The sequence below is a fragment of the Mixophyes fleayi genome, chromosome 1 (assembly GCF_038048845.1).
Source record: "Mixophyes fleayi isolate aMixFle1 chromosome 1, aMixFle1.hap1, whole genome shotgun sequence".
Classification (NCBI taxonomy): domain Eukaryota; kingdom Metazoa; phylum Chordata; class Amphibia; order Anura; family Limnodynastidae; genus Mixophyes; species Mixophyes fleayi.
In genome coordinates, this window is record NC_134402.1 from 332,805,059 (window position 1) to 332,821,321 (window position 16,263).

General features: G+C 37.9%; 1 protein-coding gene across 1 annotated transcript in view; it reads right to left on the reverse strand.

Annotated features, from left to right (window-relative positions):
* Nucleotides 1-883: 883 nt before the first annotated feature.
* Nucleotides 884-16,263, reverse strand: part of SLC7A4 (solute carrier family 7 member 4) — a 28,407-nt gene continuing 13,027 nt past the window's right edge. Inside the window, exons 2-5 of the mRNA XM_075214708.1 lie at nucleotides 13,746-14,809; nucleotides 11,757-12,451; nucleotides 9,026-9,134; nucleotides 884-7,538 (exon numbers count right to left, since the gene is read on the reverse strand). Of these exons, the coding sequence (XP_075070809.1) occupies nucleotides 7,342-7,538; nucleotides 9,026-9,134; nucleotides 11,757-12,451; nucleotides 13,746-14,727 (1,983 nt within the window). The 5' untranslated portion in view covers nucleotides 14,728-14,809 and the 3' untranslated portion in view covers nucleotides 884-7,341. The remainder of the gene's footprint in view (nucleotides 7,539-9,025; nucleotides 9,135-11,756; nucleotides 12,452-13,745; nucleotides 14,810-16,263) is intronic.

Here is a 16,263-nt window from a genome sequence, read left to right on the forward strand (position 1 = left end):
CATAAATATTAAAAAATTATTTTTATTAAATAAAATTGCGGATACAGCTGTTCCACATTAATTGACCCCCAATCTCCTTTCCATACTAAAAGAGCTGGAGTATTTTGTGTTGTCTTAAGCGAGCAGTATATGCCAACATGTATTTTTTAGTATGTTTCCATCAAATTATGTTGTCTGGGAAATTCTTACATTAATAGAATCTAGTAAGGCAAGAGCAATGCTTTGTTAGGGCAATTAGCATGCTCATTTTAGGAGCAGCAAAACTACAGGAATGAAATTAGTAGGATTTACCTTAATGGTTGGTCTAATAATGCTTGCAAATGACAATATTGGCTTTTAAAGTGCACTCCACTCATATAAAAAGGTTTATGGTACTTTGCGTAAGACACGAGAGAAGTGCCACTTTGGTTTCCGACTCAAACAGCAAACGGCTAAGAATAACCCTGGCTGTTAGGAATAGACTTCTCTTTACAATGCAGCGCCGCTTTAAATTTAAGCGCTGAAGATGCCGATCTCGCCTGAGTTGAAGAATCCGGACATTGATACATTTACCCCCAGGTTTTAACAAGTGTTCAATAAGTTGTAGTTCACAGCTGCCAGATTCTTGGGTTGATCTACACTTTTCTGATATTAATAGACAAGTTAGGTAGCTTGTTTTTTTATTTATAGAAAGATGCAAAGTTTATTTGCCACATCTTGGGGATTACAAAATAAAGTAAAAAAAAAAAAAAGTTGATGTATCCCCCTTCAAAGTTATTTAATAAAATGTATTTATTTTGTATCAAACCACTTTTAATTTAAATTAAACTGTAAATATATTCACACAGTTATACTCAATACAGGAAATCCGAAATAACGAAACTAATACACTCAACACCAGATGTTGCATCTCTAAACATTTATTAAACTGCTTTTATCATTAAGTCAATACATCACTGTACAACAAAACCAAAAACAGGAAAAAGTCAAATGAATTGCAAAAGAGAATGTTACAATACATTGATACAAAAATACAAGATTGTTTTCTTTTTTAAAGTTGCCAGAAGCACTGATAATACAATTAAACAGCCCCATGATTAGCTTAACATTGGTTTATAATCCCATGATCGGAGCTCACAAGTTCATCTCGTACAATGTTTCAATGTCAGCTAGCAAAACGCTGCTTAAAGTACAGCACATCACCAGTTCCAAGCTATGATATATATGTGCAGTATAAAGAAATGATCTAGGAGTTATATCCATTTCTGGACTAACGTGTGTTTGAAAAAAGACAAAAACTATTTAAATATGAATTAGTTTTACGGGATGTTTATTGAAATGGAAATGTACATGTGCAAGAGGTTTGGTCCCACTTATTAGTAACAGAAAGACTAGGCTGCTGACAGAGAACCCTATAAAACGAGAATGTCTACCTGTCTTTTTCTATTACTATAGAACAGAAATAGAGGCTGACATACAATGTCAAATAGAAATGTAACCATACCTTATAGTGAAATGTGCTATCTGACCACAACCACCCAGGAGAGTAGGCTAGCTATAGGCCTCACTAAAGTGACTTATATCCAAATACATATTATTCATATTTACATAATCCCAACAGGCTAGAGATTGGCAAAAACCCCCCAAAAAAAACAGATATCAAGTGTGAAATGGTGATAAACAGAGAGCAAGAAAATAAATAAAGGTTGTTTCAGTCAATTAAATATTTGTGTTTCTGATCCTTTGAGCAAAGTGATGGCTACACAACAGCTTCAGATTTGTGGAAAGGCAACATACAGTAGGATTAAGCCAGTATATTTCATATGGGGCAGGCTGTTCCTTGTTTCGTTATCTTCCCACATCTTTTTTCCCACAAAGATGTTCCAACTTAAACAATTTTATATGACAATTATTAATACTGACAGATACATTTGACTTCCATTTCTTTTATTATGCAGTTATATGGTGGAGGTTGGGGCCAAGAATCTTAAATTATAGGAATGGTGGAGGAAGACAGAACAGCAGTAACGGGCCGGGGCAACAAGTACAGGCCTGCTGCGGGAACATCATTATGTAGTACGGGAACAAGCTGCTCCAGGCCACACAATACAATACAATTTTACATTCTGACATGTGCTCAGAATTCTCACTGTTGTTCAGAAGTTTAAGAGAATCCAACATAACTTGTATCTCATGTTTGGACATGTAAAATTTGCTTTTACTAAGGATTTGATTACAATTTTTTTTTATTTCTACTGTAGTTCCTTAATAAAATCCCTGTCCACAATGCTCTTAATCACAGCTTAAGCTGCATTACCATGTATGCAATACCTTGTTCCCTCACTTCCCTGTCCCATACAGGGATTTTTCCTGGGACTTTGGTGCATCTCATAGCCCCAGCTAGAAACCAGAGCTGTGTGACACGGGTTATGGAGTGTGTGAAGGGCAGAGACCAATCAGAAGCCACAATCAGAGAGAGAGTGGAACTTCTGAGTATTCTTCCTGCACCCCCTCCCTCCACAGTCATGTAAAAGTGGCACACTTAGATGTCCTGCAACCAAGATGGTGCAACAGCTAAAAATATAAATAGTTTCACAAGACAGTATGTTAATTAAAATATTTAGTATCTCCCACACACTGAGATTAGCCTCAAGTCTCAAAGGCTTCAAGTGTGCCATGAATACTCATTACTTTATTCAAGCCCTCCTCCTAACCTTGCCTCTGCCATCACCTCCACTCCCCCATCTGTTGCCACCCCATTTGTGTCTTCCCCTTCCATTGGCTTGCTGGGCTGGGGGGCACCTGCTCCCTGGATGGATCCCATAGTTGGCTACCCTGGACTGGGTCATAGGGCTACCTGTATTTTTTTTCCTTTAAAATGTTCCTAATAGGCTGCTGAGCTGATTTTTGTCCCCTGGCTAAAATTTGCCAGCCAGGCCCTGTCCCTCTTTCCTCGTGTTCTCCTTACTCACTGTCCTGTAAATAACTTGATCTGCATTACCAAGTTATATGTGTTTAATCTGATATTTAGTAGATGGCTGGTCTTTGTAGAATTATATTTAGTTTAATATATAGTTGCCTACTCCCCCAGAACGTCCAGGAGCCTCCCAAATTTCTGGGAGTCCTCCTGGACTCCAGGGAGAGTAGGTAATTCTGCCGGATCCCAGCCATCTCTGTAAATTAAACGTAGGGGTGGGGCTTTGTGACGCTGTGTCATCATGGCCCCACCCCCGGTTTTGGGGGCAGGGCCAATGACTCACCCACCTGACCCTGGGAAACAATTTGCCAATGTTGGCAAGTATGGTTTAATGGTGTAATGCATTATGGATTGTTGCTGTCTGTATTGTATACTAGTGTATAAAATTTTCTCTCCTACGTATATGGGCTTCAGGGGAACTCTGTAGTAAGGCAAAATTGTACACCAGATTACCTGGCGACAAATCTTAATATCTGTATTTTATATTGTGTAGTGTAGATTTACAAAAAAGTCTATTTCACACTGTCCCAAACTTAGAGGTATTTTATTTTGTAGAACAACAACTGGTTTCAAGTAAATTGATAGACTGTATTTTCTGTGTATATTTTACACTACAAAATTGAATGCAGATTAGTCAAAGTACAGATGGCATACATCTGAGAATATTAAAAAAATAATAATAATAATAATAATAATAATAGCACTGGCAGCACCATTAACCAATCTGTTTAGTCAATCACTGCTCACTGGTGTAATTAATGGTGTTTGGAGAATGGCAAATGTAGTAAAACAAGGTAGTAAGGAACAGTATGATAACTACAGTGAGTCTCGCCTAGATAGTAAAGAAGTAGATGGGGCTTTGGGAAATTTCATAAGTTAGCACAAGTCACTATGCAGTAATGCCAAAACATTACATCTTATGACCTGGTGACAGGTCCTGTTTAATAAACTGGAGAAACCTTAATATTCCTCCTGTCCACTCTGCCAACGACTGCTGCCTCACCTCCCTAGGGATTACCTATTCCCACTGCAGGATTTCTCCTGCGCTGCTCCCAACCTTTGGAATGCCATCCCATGACCAATTACTCTATCCACAAGTCTTGAAGGCTTCAAACATGCCCTAGAAACATTTCTCTTCATTCAAGCCTACCAGCCTCCTATCTCTGCCACCTCCACAACCCCAAGCTTTGCACCCAATCAACTTCTTCCTCTTGTCCACCCCTCCCCACTAGAATGTAAGCTCTCACAAGCTGTGTTTTCTTTACAACATTATGTTAGTTTTCAGGCTGTAATATTGTAGTTTTGTTGTTTGTTCAAACCCTGTATACGGTGCTGCAGACCCCTTGTGGCACCTCATAAAGACAATTATAATAACAACTGCATTAAATGCTGTTTAGTGTGCATAAACCAGCTTTAAGAAGTCTGATTCACATGTCCCATCTCATAAACCATAAAGAGGTATTTTATTTTGAATAGCATCTTTGCCCAGTTCTTTGTACTAAGAAATCTAAACAACTAATGACCAAACTGAATGTAAACAGCCAATTGTGATAATTGTATTCATCCTACAAAGAGAAAATGCATTTAATGCCAGTAACTGACGTTCATATGCTGTTCTGTTGGACTGGATAATATTGCACACGTTGAGTAGGGTTTTGGCATACTTTCTATTTAAGATAAAATCATCACAAGCTGAAACCGATGTTATATGCCAAAACACTCAATCACTATAAAACAATCTAAAATTGTTTTCATTAAGTGAAGTATTGGCAATTGGTAATGTAGGTTACACAGGGCAACTGTTGTCTGCAGGTTTAAGTCCATTACAGCTAATATCTTGTTAGTGCAGTCAGGCCAAGCCAGTGAATGAGCTTTTCCTCTCACTCACCAATTATATGATATGGACAAATTCAAAAACCCTGCTCCATCCAGTTACTTAGAAATTTATTATAATAAAAATGTGCCCCCCTATTCTGTATGGGCCTTGAACCAACTGCCCTCCTAAGGCAATCATCATCATCATTTATTTATATAGCGCCAGCAAATTCCGTAGCGCTTTACAATTGGGAATAAACATTGATAAGACAATACTGGGTAATACATAAAGGCAATAGAACCCTTAACTATTAACTGTTAGTAACTGTTCTACATGTATTACTTGTTTAATGCTGCTCATGATCTGCAGTAGCAGGTAAAGGGCAAGTGCAGGGGGCACAATTCATGCCCTCATGCCCACTACGCAGTGAGGTGTGTCATCTCGCAGCAGGGGATGGGGCCATGATGACACAAATTATTCAAATTGTGCAATTCTGTTGCTACTTTGACATTTTTACAAAATATGAAGGATATAAATCTTGTGTGATATTTTACATTGCTAGTAAGTAAAATCAGCTTTCACTAGGGCTCCTGCAAAGATGCAGAAAGCCAGGTGAAAAGCAAAAAAAAAAAAGTCAGGCAAGATTACGAGGTCAAGGAATGTTTAAACACAATAAGAAGTAAAATAAAAATTATGCCTATAAAGTGAAATCACTGGAGAAGTGGCAAACGTTTATGAGCCAAGCCAGGCACTTCTATAGAGACTGAAGAGTCATGAGTGAGTACCCAATGCGTGGGCATGACCAAAGAGGTGGGGATAAGAATTTTGAAAGCTGTTGGATATAAAAACTCCAAAGCAGGGTTATGTTTAGTTTGTTACTGCTGATAAAAATAAATAAATAAAAATCAGACTTAATTTCTACTATTGGAATTTCCAGACAAGTAAGCACATGCCAAAACAGCAACCATATACTTAGTCACTGACTGTGAACAGCCAGCGTTTGAGATGACAGTTATGTCTCAGTCATGTTGGACTCAATCAGTTAGGAAGAATGATTACTCTACATTACATATGTTAGCCATATAGAATTATGTATCTGTGGGTTGTCCATCCAATGGTATCTGAAAATCAACAGGACCCTTTATTTTTTTACAGTGTGACGGTGCACCAACAATGCTTCACCAATAATTCTTCTACAATACTATCTGTGTGAATGGCCACTGTGACAAAACACTGTTAAACTGCCTTAAGTGACTAACCAACTTTCCTCACTGTACTTACATAGGTCAGGTATAAGTTAACAATAACATTTCAGTAATTTTATACATTTAATAAACATTTTCATATTATTTGGTAGTACTAGGCTAGGATTTACTATTATGAGTTGCATTCAATAAACTGAAGTAACCCTTGAATCTAAATGTACCACTTGGGATAAACATAATCCAGTTTGATAACAATATAACTTTACCATGGTATTTTTGTTTCCATTTTAGATAAAATGATCTAATTTTTTGTTTCAAAAGGTATTTTTAAAAACCAAGACAATATCCGAGAAAAAAAATAAAATAAAAAAAAAATCATGAGAATAAATAATCTTAGCAATATTGAAGGGTTATTTTGCTTCGAGCTAGACTAGGGCCCTTTAGAGTTGTTGGACACTGGCCAGTAGTGGAGCTGCATTTGCTAAAATACACCATCATCATCCAAGCACTTTGGGATGGATCATGACTGGGCATCAGTCTTTTTCGGGCCATGAAAGCTGTAATACTGGGCTGATTGCCAGATATCAGTGCCAATCGGCAGCAGTAAGCTCAATTCTAAAGCGGCAAGACAATCTGATTTTTAGGAAACAGATATATTTGTCCTTGAGTTTGTAGTACCTAGGGAATAGCAGATAATGCCCCTTCTAGACCACAACCATTGCCTGGCCATTTGTAGCACAACACAATGACTTTTGCAGGCTTCTCTTTGCAGGGAGATCTGTAGGGTTAGAGGTCAGGGCATACATCATCCTTGCTAGATATATCTAGAAATATCATTTGTACGGTTGTTAGGGCAGCATATACATACAATATGAAGATTTGATAAAAGTTTAAAAGGTGGAATTCCTCCTGTAAAAATCCTGTACTTGCCCATTAATTACATATATATTTTCTGTATTTGTCTTCTAAAAAATATGCATCCCCTTGACTAACATACTTCAGAAGATCCACTACTTTTGAAGGTCCAAACATGCAATTGTTTTGGGGGTGTTTGTAATAATATATAAATCACTGGGTATAATGTAATTTGTGCTCCGATACAGTAATAACTCGGCATTCTGTAAGGCTAAGTATAGCATTCTTTACTCTACTAGACAAAGCATACGTATTATGGTTACAGATTTCTGAAGAAAACAGGACTTGGAATTTGCGTAGTGTTTGTGCTGTATATGGTTTTCTGAAAGTGTCCTTACACTTGTGATATTTCAGTGCAAATGGCAAATCCTTCTAGCGAAGGAAAAAGTACAACATAAGACTTTCCCCAACATATAGGTTTTGATGTACCTAGATGGACATTCTATCTATCATCTCTTTATGATTTCATCATCCGTAGTCTCCGCCTGTCCCATGGCATCATGCATGTTAGGTTGGATCTGCTGCACAGTTTCTTCCAGACTGCTGCTTGGAAATACCACGTAACGCGCAGTGACCCCGTGGCTCTTTGGTCCATGCAAGTTCTCTTTGCTGTGCCAGATGCCATAACCAAAATAAACAAAGAGGCCTGCAAAGAGAAATAAGATTGTAATGGGAAGCGATTTGGGGGCTTGTACATAATACTTTAACATTTTTTTAAAATATTAAAATTACTCATTAATAAATTAAAATGTGATTGTTAGCATTTAAAATGAATCATGTTTTAATTATTGCAACTATGTTACACTATGAAGCAAAACAATAATATCAAGGTTACAAAATAATCATTAAAAACACTAATGCTAAAGTGAAGGAGTATTCGTGTATTACAAGGACAATTAAGGGTGTTGGTAAAACCTATTTTGCTTCTAGATATATGTGTCCATTTGATGCATAGACAAAGCGATCATTGATGGACAATAAGATGTAAAACAAGAAATATAGGAAGAGAGACAATCTGACCAGGGTAATCTGACGTCCATGTTATGACATCTGAGTGTTGGCAAACTATGACGCTATACCCACTAACTCTATACAGAGGCAATTCAATAACAACCTGACTACATATAAGGACTCGGTCGCTTGTGATCACAGGACATGTTAGCGAGCTACTTGTCTCTTCTTGTAACTGCTGGCATCCTATAGACTGGAAGCACTATGTAGCCGAGTCTTGTGCTTTCTAGCTACACTGGGACACGAGGGCTGTGTGATGTATCTTTGTCCAACTGTCTGAACAGAGCAAGTTCAGCTGGTTATGTTAGGGGCTGGCGGTTACAGGAAGAGGACAGACTGCGGGATACTGGCTGTAGTATGGCACTGGCATTAGATTCCTATAGAATTCATTTGGTGTCCAATACATAGAACAAAATCGAAATAATTTATGATGTAAACTAATTAACACAGTAGCAAATAAACAGTAATAGAAACCTACCCCTTGTGCCACCTTTATCACTTCCAGGGGTGAAAAAAAATAGCAGAACATTTCCTTCCTACAACTACCACAACAACCCTTGTAAGTATGTACTGACATTCTCATATTTAGGAATCGGGAAAAACTCCAAAACTGGGATTAGTAGGGTCACTACACTACTACTGGACCATCTGCATCTTTGACGGGAGTTTTTATCCAGCAAATAATTTGATAAAAGGAAGTGGATTTGTTATTGGTTATTTGCAACTCTGATTTTAAAACGACTTTTACCATTATACACAAAAAAAGATTTTCAATCGCAGCAAAACCTTATATTGCTACAATTTGCCGATTCACACATGCACAATGGAACTGGAAGTCTGGAGTTTGGCTTCCAGTTCCACTTTCTAAAAAGAAAATGTTTTTAAATGAAATGTTTAAGCCTGCAAATCTCCCGCTCATAAATAGATCCCTTAGTAAGCTCAACTTCTCAAAGCGGTTTGAAAATGAACCTATTACCATCTGCCTTCACCAGCCCCCTGCTTTACATTGTCCTTCTTAGTTATCATCATATATAGCTCCACTAATTCCGGGTCTCTATACTGAAATAAACATTGGTTGATAGCTGAACACAATGCCCATAAGTATAATGCAGAAAGGCTTACCAATAGCAAGCCATACTGTAAACCGCACCCATGTCATGTAGTTCAGCTTGAGCATGAGATATATGTTTAGCAGGATACTCAAAGACGGAATCAGCGGCACCAACGGGACCTATATTGACAGTAGTTATTGCAAGATAGACAAAGTAAGTAATTATGTCAATATGCAACACAAATAATAGTCATAATACAGTATCTTGTGTGCCAAGTAAAGTATTAAATATTTTGTTTTTAGCATGATTTAAACAGTAAATGAAGTACAAGAGTTTATGAAGTCTTATGTTATTTATATAGTGCCTACATACTATGCAGTGCTTTTGTCAATATTAGGAAAATAGTCTCCTTGGATATAATGGAGATGTGTTCTCCTTCAAATAGCGATCCGGATGTTAGGGAGTCCTGACTCTAACGCGTTTCGTTAGCAGTATGCTAACTTTCATCTTTGAAAAAGTTAGCATACTACTAACGAAACGCTCCTGAGGCAGTTTTACAACGGGATATCACTCCTCGACACAACGGAACTCCGGCACCTGAGTACACTCCTCCCGATACCTATTGATATACACCACCCATGTCCACCAGCGGTGGTTTGTCAGCTATCTTCTCGGGATTTCCAGTGGTGAGATAAATACCACAGCATTTTCACCATCTATAAGAACTTCATTGATCATTGTGGGATTATATGAGAGCCACATTAAGGAAAATTGACACATCACGCATCAGACCACGCTGAATCCTAATATGGATCTGTGTTCACTCACCCTCACGTTGCAGCTGCACCTTACTATTGGGTGAGATCTCTCCTGCTACATTTTTGTTGATTATCAGGACTTGGTCTACAATACATGTTTTTATGATAGTGTGTACTGGCCAGACACTCATTTTATTGATTATTATCATCTCATTGGGAATGTCTTCATTGTAACATTGTATCGGGTATTACCCGCCATATCATTTGGATGATATACATGTGAGCTTGTTCACTTATTCTTTTTATATATAAAGAAATATATTTTTACATCCTTTTTGGACGCACCCTGAGCATTATATTTTTTTGTTCTACACACTTTTGGGAGACTGGCAATCTCCTCAGGGTATGCGACAAGAAGATATGTGAAGCGATGTTTGATATAGAATATATTATATTGAGGTGATAATTACGGTTGTAGCATAGTGAGCATATTTGTCTGTTAGTCACCGGAGTAAGGTATATATTAAAGCAATGAGAACATGTTTATTAAGATATGCAACTATTTTGGAGACTCTTATAGTACCACTTATAATACAACTTTTAAAAGCATGAATATGAACAAATTAAATTGGAAATGCGTTCAATTGGTTGATAATGATGTCATAATTTGTTGAATGCCGCTAATAATTTTCCTTTTAAATCAGCTTTAACATCAACCTTTAAAACAATTACTAAAGGAACTGCTGTCAGGCAGGGACATCTGTATGTTATGTCCACTTCCTTACTTTAGTTACTACCCATAATGTAGCAATTTGCTGGGTGTGTCTGCACTTGAGTCCTATTGGTTAACAGTGGAGTTCCCACCGGTTAATGCCAAAAATCCAAGTATCAGCACAGAATGAAATTCAATGCTGCCATGAATTTGAATAAGGAGCCATCTGACTGTATGTCTATGGCACATATCTAAACGTTCAGTCCCACACTGTAAAGCCCTACAGCACTAGAATGACTGAAAATGCCCCACACCAGTAGCGATTCTAAGGTAACACTGGGTTCCTTGCCAAATTGGAGTGGGATTAGTGTTGTGTATAAATTAAATCAGATTAGATGGCAAATATGACAGGGACAGACAAGTAAGAGGGGACATCTTTCTACCTAACTACAAATACATGGTATCTTAATAAAGCTCAGACGCTGTTGGATTAGAGCTACTGATAAACCACAAACATACATTTGCCTGCTGTATATTCTATGTGAAATGAGTGAATCGACCATTCACTCTTAATAGAGACTCATTTCACTATAGCAGTTTTTGAAGAAGTTTGCTTAATTATTTATGCATGCAACGGTGTTTAAATCCGAAATAAGTGCACTCCTATATACCTTTGACTGGACATTTTCTTTAGTCTGTGTAACCTGGTTATATGAAGACATTTGCAAATATTTATATTGTTAATTTAGAATTTTATAGCACTCTTATTAATATTTATTTTTCATTCAATTTTTTTTTATTATTTAATAGACATCATTTTTTTTTATTTATATTTCAAATAAATGTGTATTTTATGAATTTGTTTATTATGCCATATTTGTGCTGTTTTTTCTGAATGTAATATGTCGTAGTTCTCTGGCACACCTCTTATCATGTTTGTATGTTGCATCTACTTTTGCCTGTTTTGGTTGCTGGATACATTTCCCAGAGTCTGTCCCTGTCATATTTGTCATATAATCTGTAATGCCTTCCTCATTTATTGTAGTTCTCTGACACACCTGTTTGTATGGTTGATCATTTTTAAGGTTTGACACTCCTTAAAGAGGATGTACCACTGAATTCTTTACATTCTTCTCTATATTATTTTTACTTTGGTCCCTGGAGTGGGAGCGCTTAAGAGTGGTTCTGTTTAAAAAGTAGATTTAAGCCTGGAGCACTATAAGGAACACATACTCCCGGGGACAGACCTTGGCGACTATGTATAAGAACATGATTTTACTTAGAGCACTGGTCTCCAAAACCTGGTGTAAGCTTTACAGGCTTGTAATTACCTGAAATGTGGCAGTTTTCTTCTGTTGTTCATGGACCCAAATTAAAAGGACACTGATTAAAAATCCAATCAGAAAAACTACAATCAGTAAATAAAAAGTCCAGCTAGGGAGATGCAAGTGATTATTTCCAAACACCAGGACAGAACACAGGCAAATGGCGGAGACCATCATTGTTACTACTGCAATTGTGACAACTTCACCAGGATAAAAGTCACTCAAGAACTTTAGGTATGGCTCAAAGGCAGCTTTCAGGTGTCCTGTTTCTCTGCGGTCTTTGTCTTTTTTCTGAGTTTCAACCAATTGAAGCTTATCAGAAAAAGACTCATATTCCTTAAATTCTTCTCCAGCAATCCTCTCAGTACCGATCCCGGGATCACGGTGCTGGGGACTTTGTTCCTGGTCGGCTGCATTTGAGGGCTCCGATTTTTCTTGCTGAAACCTCAATACAATGATACTGGCTGCAACAAATGTGTAGGCCAGAAGTGTGCCAATAGACAAAAACTGCACTAGTGCTTCCAGGTCAAATATGAGAGCCAGGATGGCCATCAAAATGCCAAATACCACAATTCCTATGACAGGTACTTTAGTAACCGGGTTCACTTTGGAGAAAACTTGAAAGAATAACCCATCTTCCGCCATTGCATATACAATTCTTGGCAGGGAGAAGAGGCTACTGAGCAGCACAGTATTCATAGCTTTAATGGAAAACAAGAAGGCATGTTAATTATGTAGCATAAGATAATATCAACAAACCAACATGATTTTGTACTTATATTATATTAAGACTAACATTAGCTCAAATCCTAAATGTGAACCTAACATGTAATCCTATTAACTAACATTTGCCCAAGCCCTAACCCAAGCCAAACTTTAGTTTCCTAATGCAATTATATAATGTTTCTGGATATTGTAGGTTGGTAAAAGTATTTTTTAAACTCCAATAGCTTTGCAATATAAAAGATGTGTCCATTCTCTTTGGGGGAACGTATATCTTAAAATGTAATGTAAAATGAATTTGCCATATGACCTGTCCGCAGTGCTGCCGTTTGCTGGAAGAGAATAGTGGTGAATGAGTTCACACTTCCCGATTTGATTGTGTGAGTTGAATGACAATCTGGAGTCTATCAGCCATGATATGCATTGTACCGTCTTATTAAATGAACTTATTTCTGTACAAGATGAATGTACCTTTGTAAAATGTATTTCTTGTTTCTAGGAATACGATTATGCGAGATGTTTCAAGTAGCTTTTTAGCTAAAAACGTGGATAAAAGAATATCTATGTTACAGAGATTAGGACCTTTGTTGACATGTTTCAGTCGGAGTGGTGCATTCTTTGGGTGGAGATGCATGGAATTAGTAATTATCCAATCAATGCAAAGGTTAAGCTTAAACAGCCCCTCTGCGAAGAGTGTCAATATTATGGTGTATAAAACTAATGTACAATCTGGGCCTTCTGATCTGATTCAGTGGTCTGTGTGCACGTGAATCAATAAACGTGATTATTTTCCACATCAAACCATTAGAGACTCCTTCTTTGGTAAATGGGCAACATCATAAGCTTGATGAACAAGCACATGGAAGTCTAACCTTTAAGATTTGATTGGTAATAAATAGACTTGATTTATTACCACGCCCCCCCCCCCATGTATAAAGCACCCGTGGAAAATGTTTTTGTGCTTGCTGGCCCCTGGCCATGGTGCCATGGATTCTATAAACAATGGGAGGAGCAAATTCACATTGAAGGAGCAGCACTAAAGAAGAGATATGATACTATCAGGATTACCTGTTCCTTAATCTGCCAAAGTCACAGTGTCACTAACCAGCAGTATTTTCATAAATCATGAAAAACTAATACAAAATATTACTACATAGTAACAAATAGCACAAATAGTAAAGTTAAAAATGATACAGGTCCATCAAGTTTTATTTGTCCTAAATTCTAACTGTGTAATTTTAATGAATGTTTAGATTGCAAAAGTTGACTTACCACAAATAGAGCCAGCAGCTACAATAAATCCTGCCCAAGAATAACCTCTCCGGTAAAATGCATCCGAAAGAGCGGAGTCTGGTACCAATGTCTTCCAAGGCACCATTAGAGTCATTACAGTGGACACCAGGATGTAGGCAACTGTTGCAAGGCCTAGAGACACAGCTGTTGCTTTGGGAACAGATTTTTGAGGATTTCTCGCTTCTTCACTAGATGCTGCAATCACATCAAAGCCAACAAAGGCATAAAAACATGTGGCAGTGCCCGACATAATGCCGGAAAACCCAAATGGAGCAAAACCTCCGTTTTCAGCAGCCCAGTTCTTTGGGTCTGCGAGTATAAACCCAAATACTAGAATAAAAAGTATGACACACAAATTAACGGCTGCAAAAATGTGATTAAGCCAGGAGGATACTCTGACCCCAAACGATATAAATGCTGTGGCAAACAACAAGATTCCAGCAGCCAAGAAATCAGGGTATTGAGCCAAGAACTGTACACCCCAAGTTCCAATATGGCTTTCAGTATAGTTTTTGATTTTGTGGTCAAACATGGAGTCTAAATATCCACTCCAAGCTCTCGCAACGGCTGCACCACCGATCATATATTCCAGGATAACGTTCCAGCCAATTAGAAAGGCCCATATTTCGCCCACTGAAACATATGTAAACATGTATGCAGAACCAGTCTTTGGAACCCTAGCACCAAACTCAGCATAGCAGAGAGCTGCAAGCAAAGAGGCAAAACCGGCAATAATAAATGATATAACGACGGCTGGGCCGGCTATCTGCTTGGCCACTGTGCCAGTCAGTACATAAAGGCCAGAACCCATCATTCCACCTACACCTAAAAGAATGAGGTCCAGGGTTGACAGGCATCTTTTCAAGGATGTCTCCATTAAATCATCTTCCAGAGTCTTCACCCTGTTCAGCTTCTGGCAGAACCGAACAAGAGCCGACGTGGTGGGTAGTCTATTCCCCATCTTGCAAAGTGTTAATCTTTACCAATTGCACAGGATTATTGATTAGCGCTGTATTTCCCCCATGTCTGTTGGTAGTTAATATCTAGAACAGAAAACGGAGAAATTATTATTTATTATACCTGTGGAAGACATTTAGCCTACATATATTATTCACAACATGACAGTTTATGTAATTATTATAAGAGCCGCTGCTGAAACTACAGCACAACAGTGTGTGTGTTGTTCCACTGACAGTGAAAGTGATTGCCATTGGTTTCCTCTTTTACAAGAAATTTCTGTTCATGTAATCACAAGTCATATTTTAATATTCTTCATGATAATTCCTGGTATTTTCAAGTATTTATTATATTAAATGTAAGTTAAAATCACATTATGTATAAAACATTGATTCAGGGCACCTTGTCTCCATATTTGGCTCTCCTTGCTCCAACGTCATTGTATTAGCTCAGTGTAGCAGTAATATCTCCATGTTACATATACATTATTTATTTACCAAATAAATAAAGAAAATGGAAGCTGCTCAAATCAATTTATAGGCTATAGCAGGTGCGTGAAAGGGTGGGGTTATCCTAAAAGGAACACACACACACAGAGATCCCCCAGCACACTGCTATAGCCAGCAACAGATCTGCTATTTCTACTGTAGATAAAAATGCAAAAGTATTAGTTGCACACATTTGCAAATGTATGTATGTATCCAGCAGCAGATCTCTGTGTGTTTGTTCATACATTCAATTTCAGCTTCTTTCTCCCCTTTTTTTTTTTTTTACTTATTTCTGTAATGGCTGATTTGTTTGGTAAACTCTTGAAGCTTGAACTTTACATTCTTTAATACTTTGGAGATTTAAGGTCAAACAAAGTCAGTCTGGTCTAAAGATGGGCGGGCTCGGTTCCCCGAGATCCGAATCCATCCGAATTTCGCCTATCCGAGTACTGAGCCGAGCAGGCTCGGTACTCTCCCACCCATTCGGAATCGAAAGCGAGGCAAAACGTCATTGTGACGTATTCGTATTTCTGAGCTCGGTTCTCGCGAGATTTGAAAAGCATAAAGACCAGCCTCCACAGCAATCCATCGCCATTTGACAGAGGGAGAGAGCAGGGTTAGGTCAGAGGCTGTATTAGCGCAGGGACAGAGCAATAATTGTACACCTTATTCTTTCATTTCGAATCTATTCAATTCTATTATTAAATCCAATTCTATTTGCAATTGTTAGAACAGCAAGACAGGAGGATAGAGGATGCTTATTTTTCAATTTGTTTGCACTACAAGTGCTTTGGGGTCTCCCATATTCCCCAGTGTGAAACAATTTTTCTGGCTGTCGCACAAAGTCATATTTATCAGCAGTATCTATCTAATACAATACTTTCCACTACAAGTGCTTTGGGCTCATTAAAATGGATTCAAAGCAGTCCACATGAGCAGAATCAGCAAGCAGGTGCTGGCACCAGTTCTGATGGTAGTGTTCCCAGTGCGTCATCTGGTAAAGCCTATGCAAAAGTACATAGCTTTTTTGAAATCAGGGGAAAAAAGAAAAA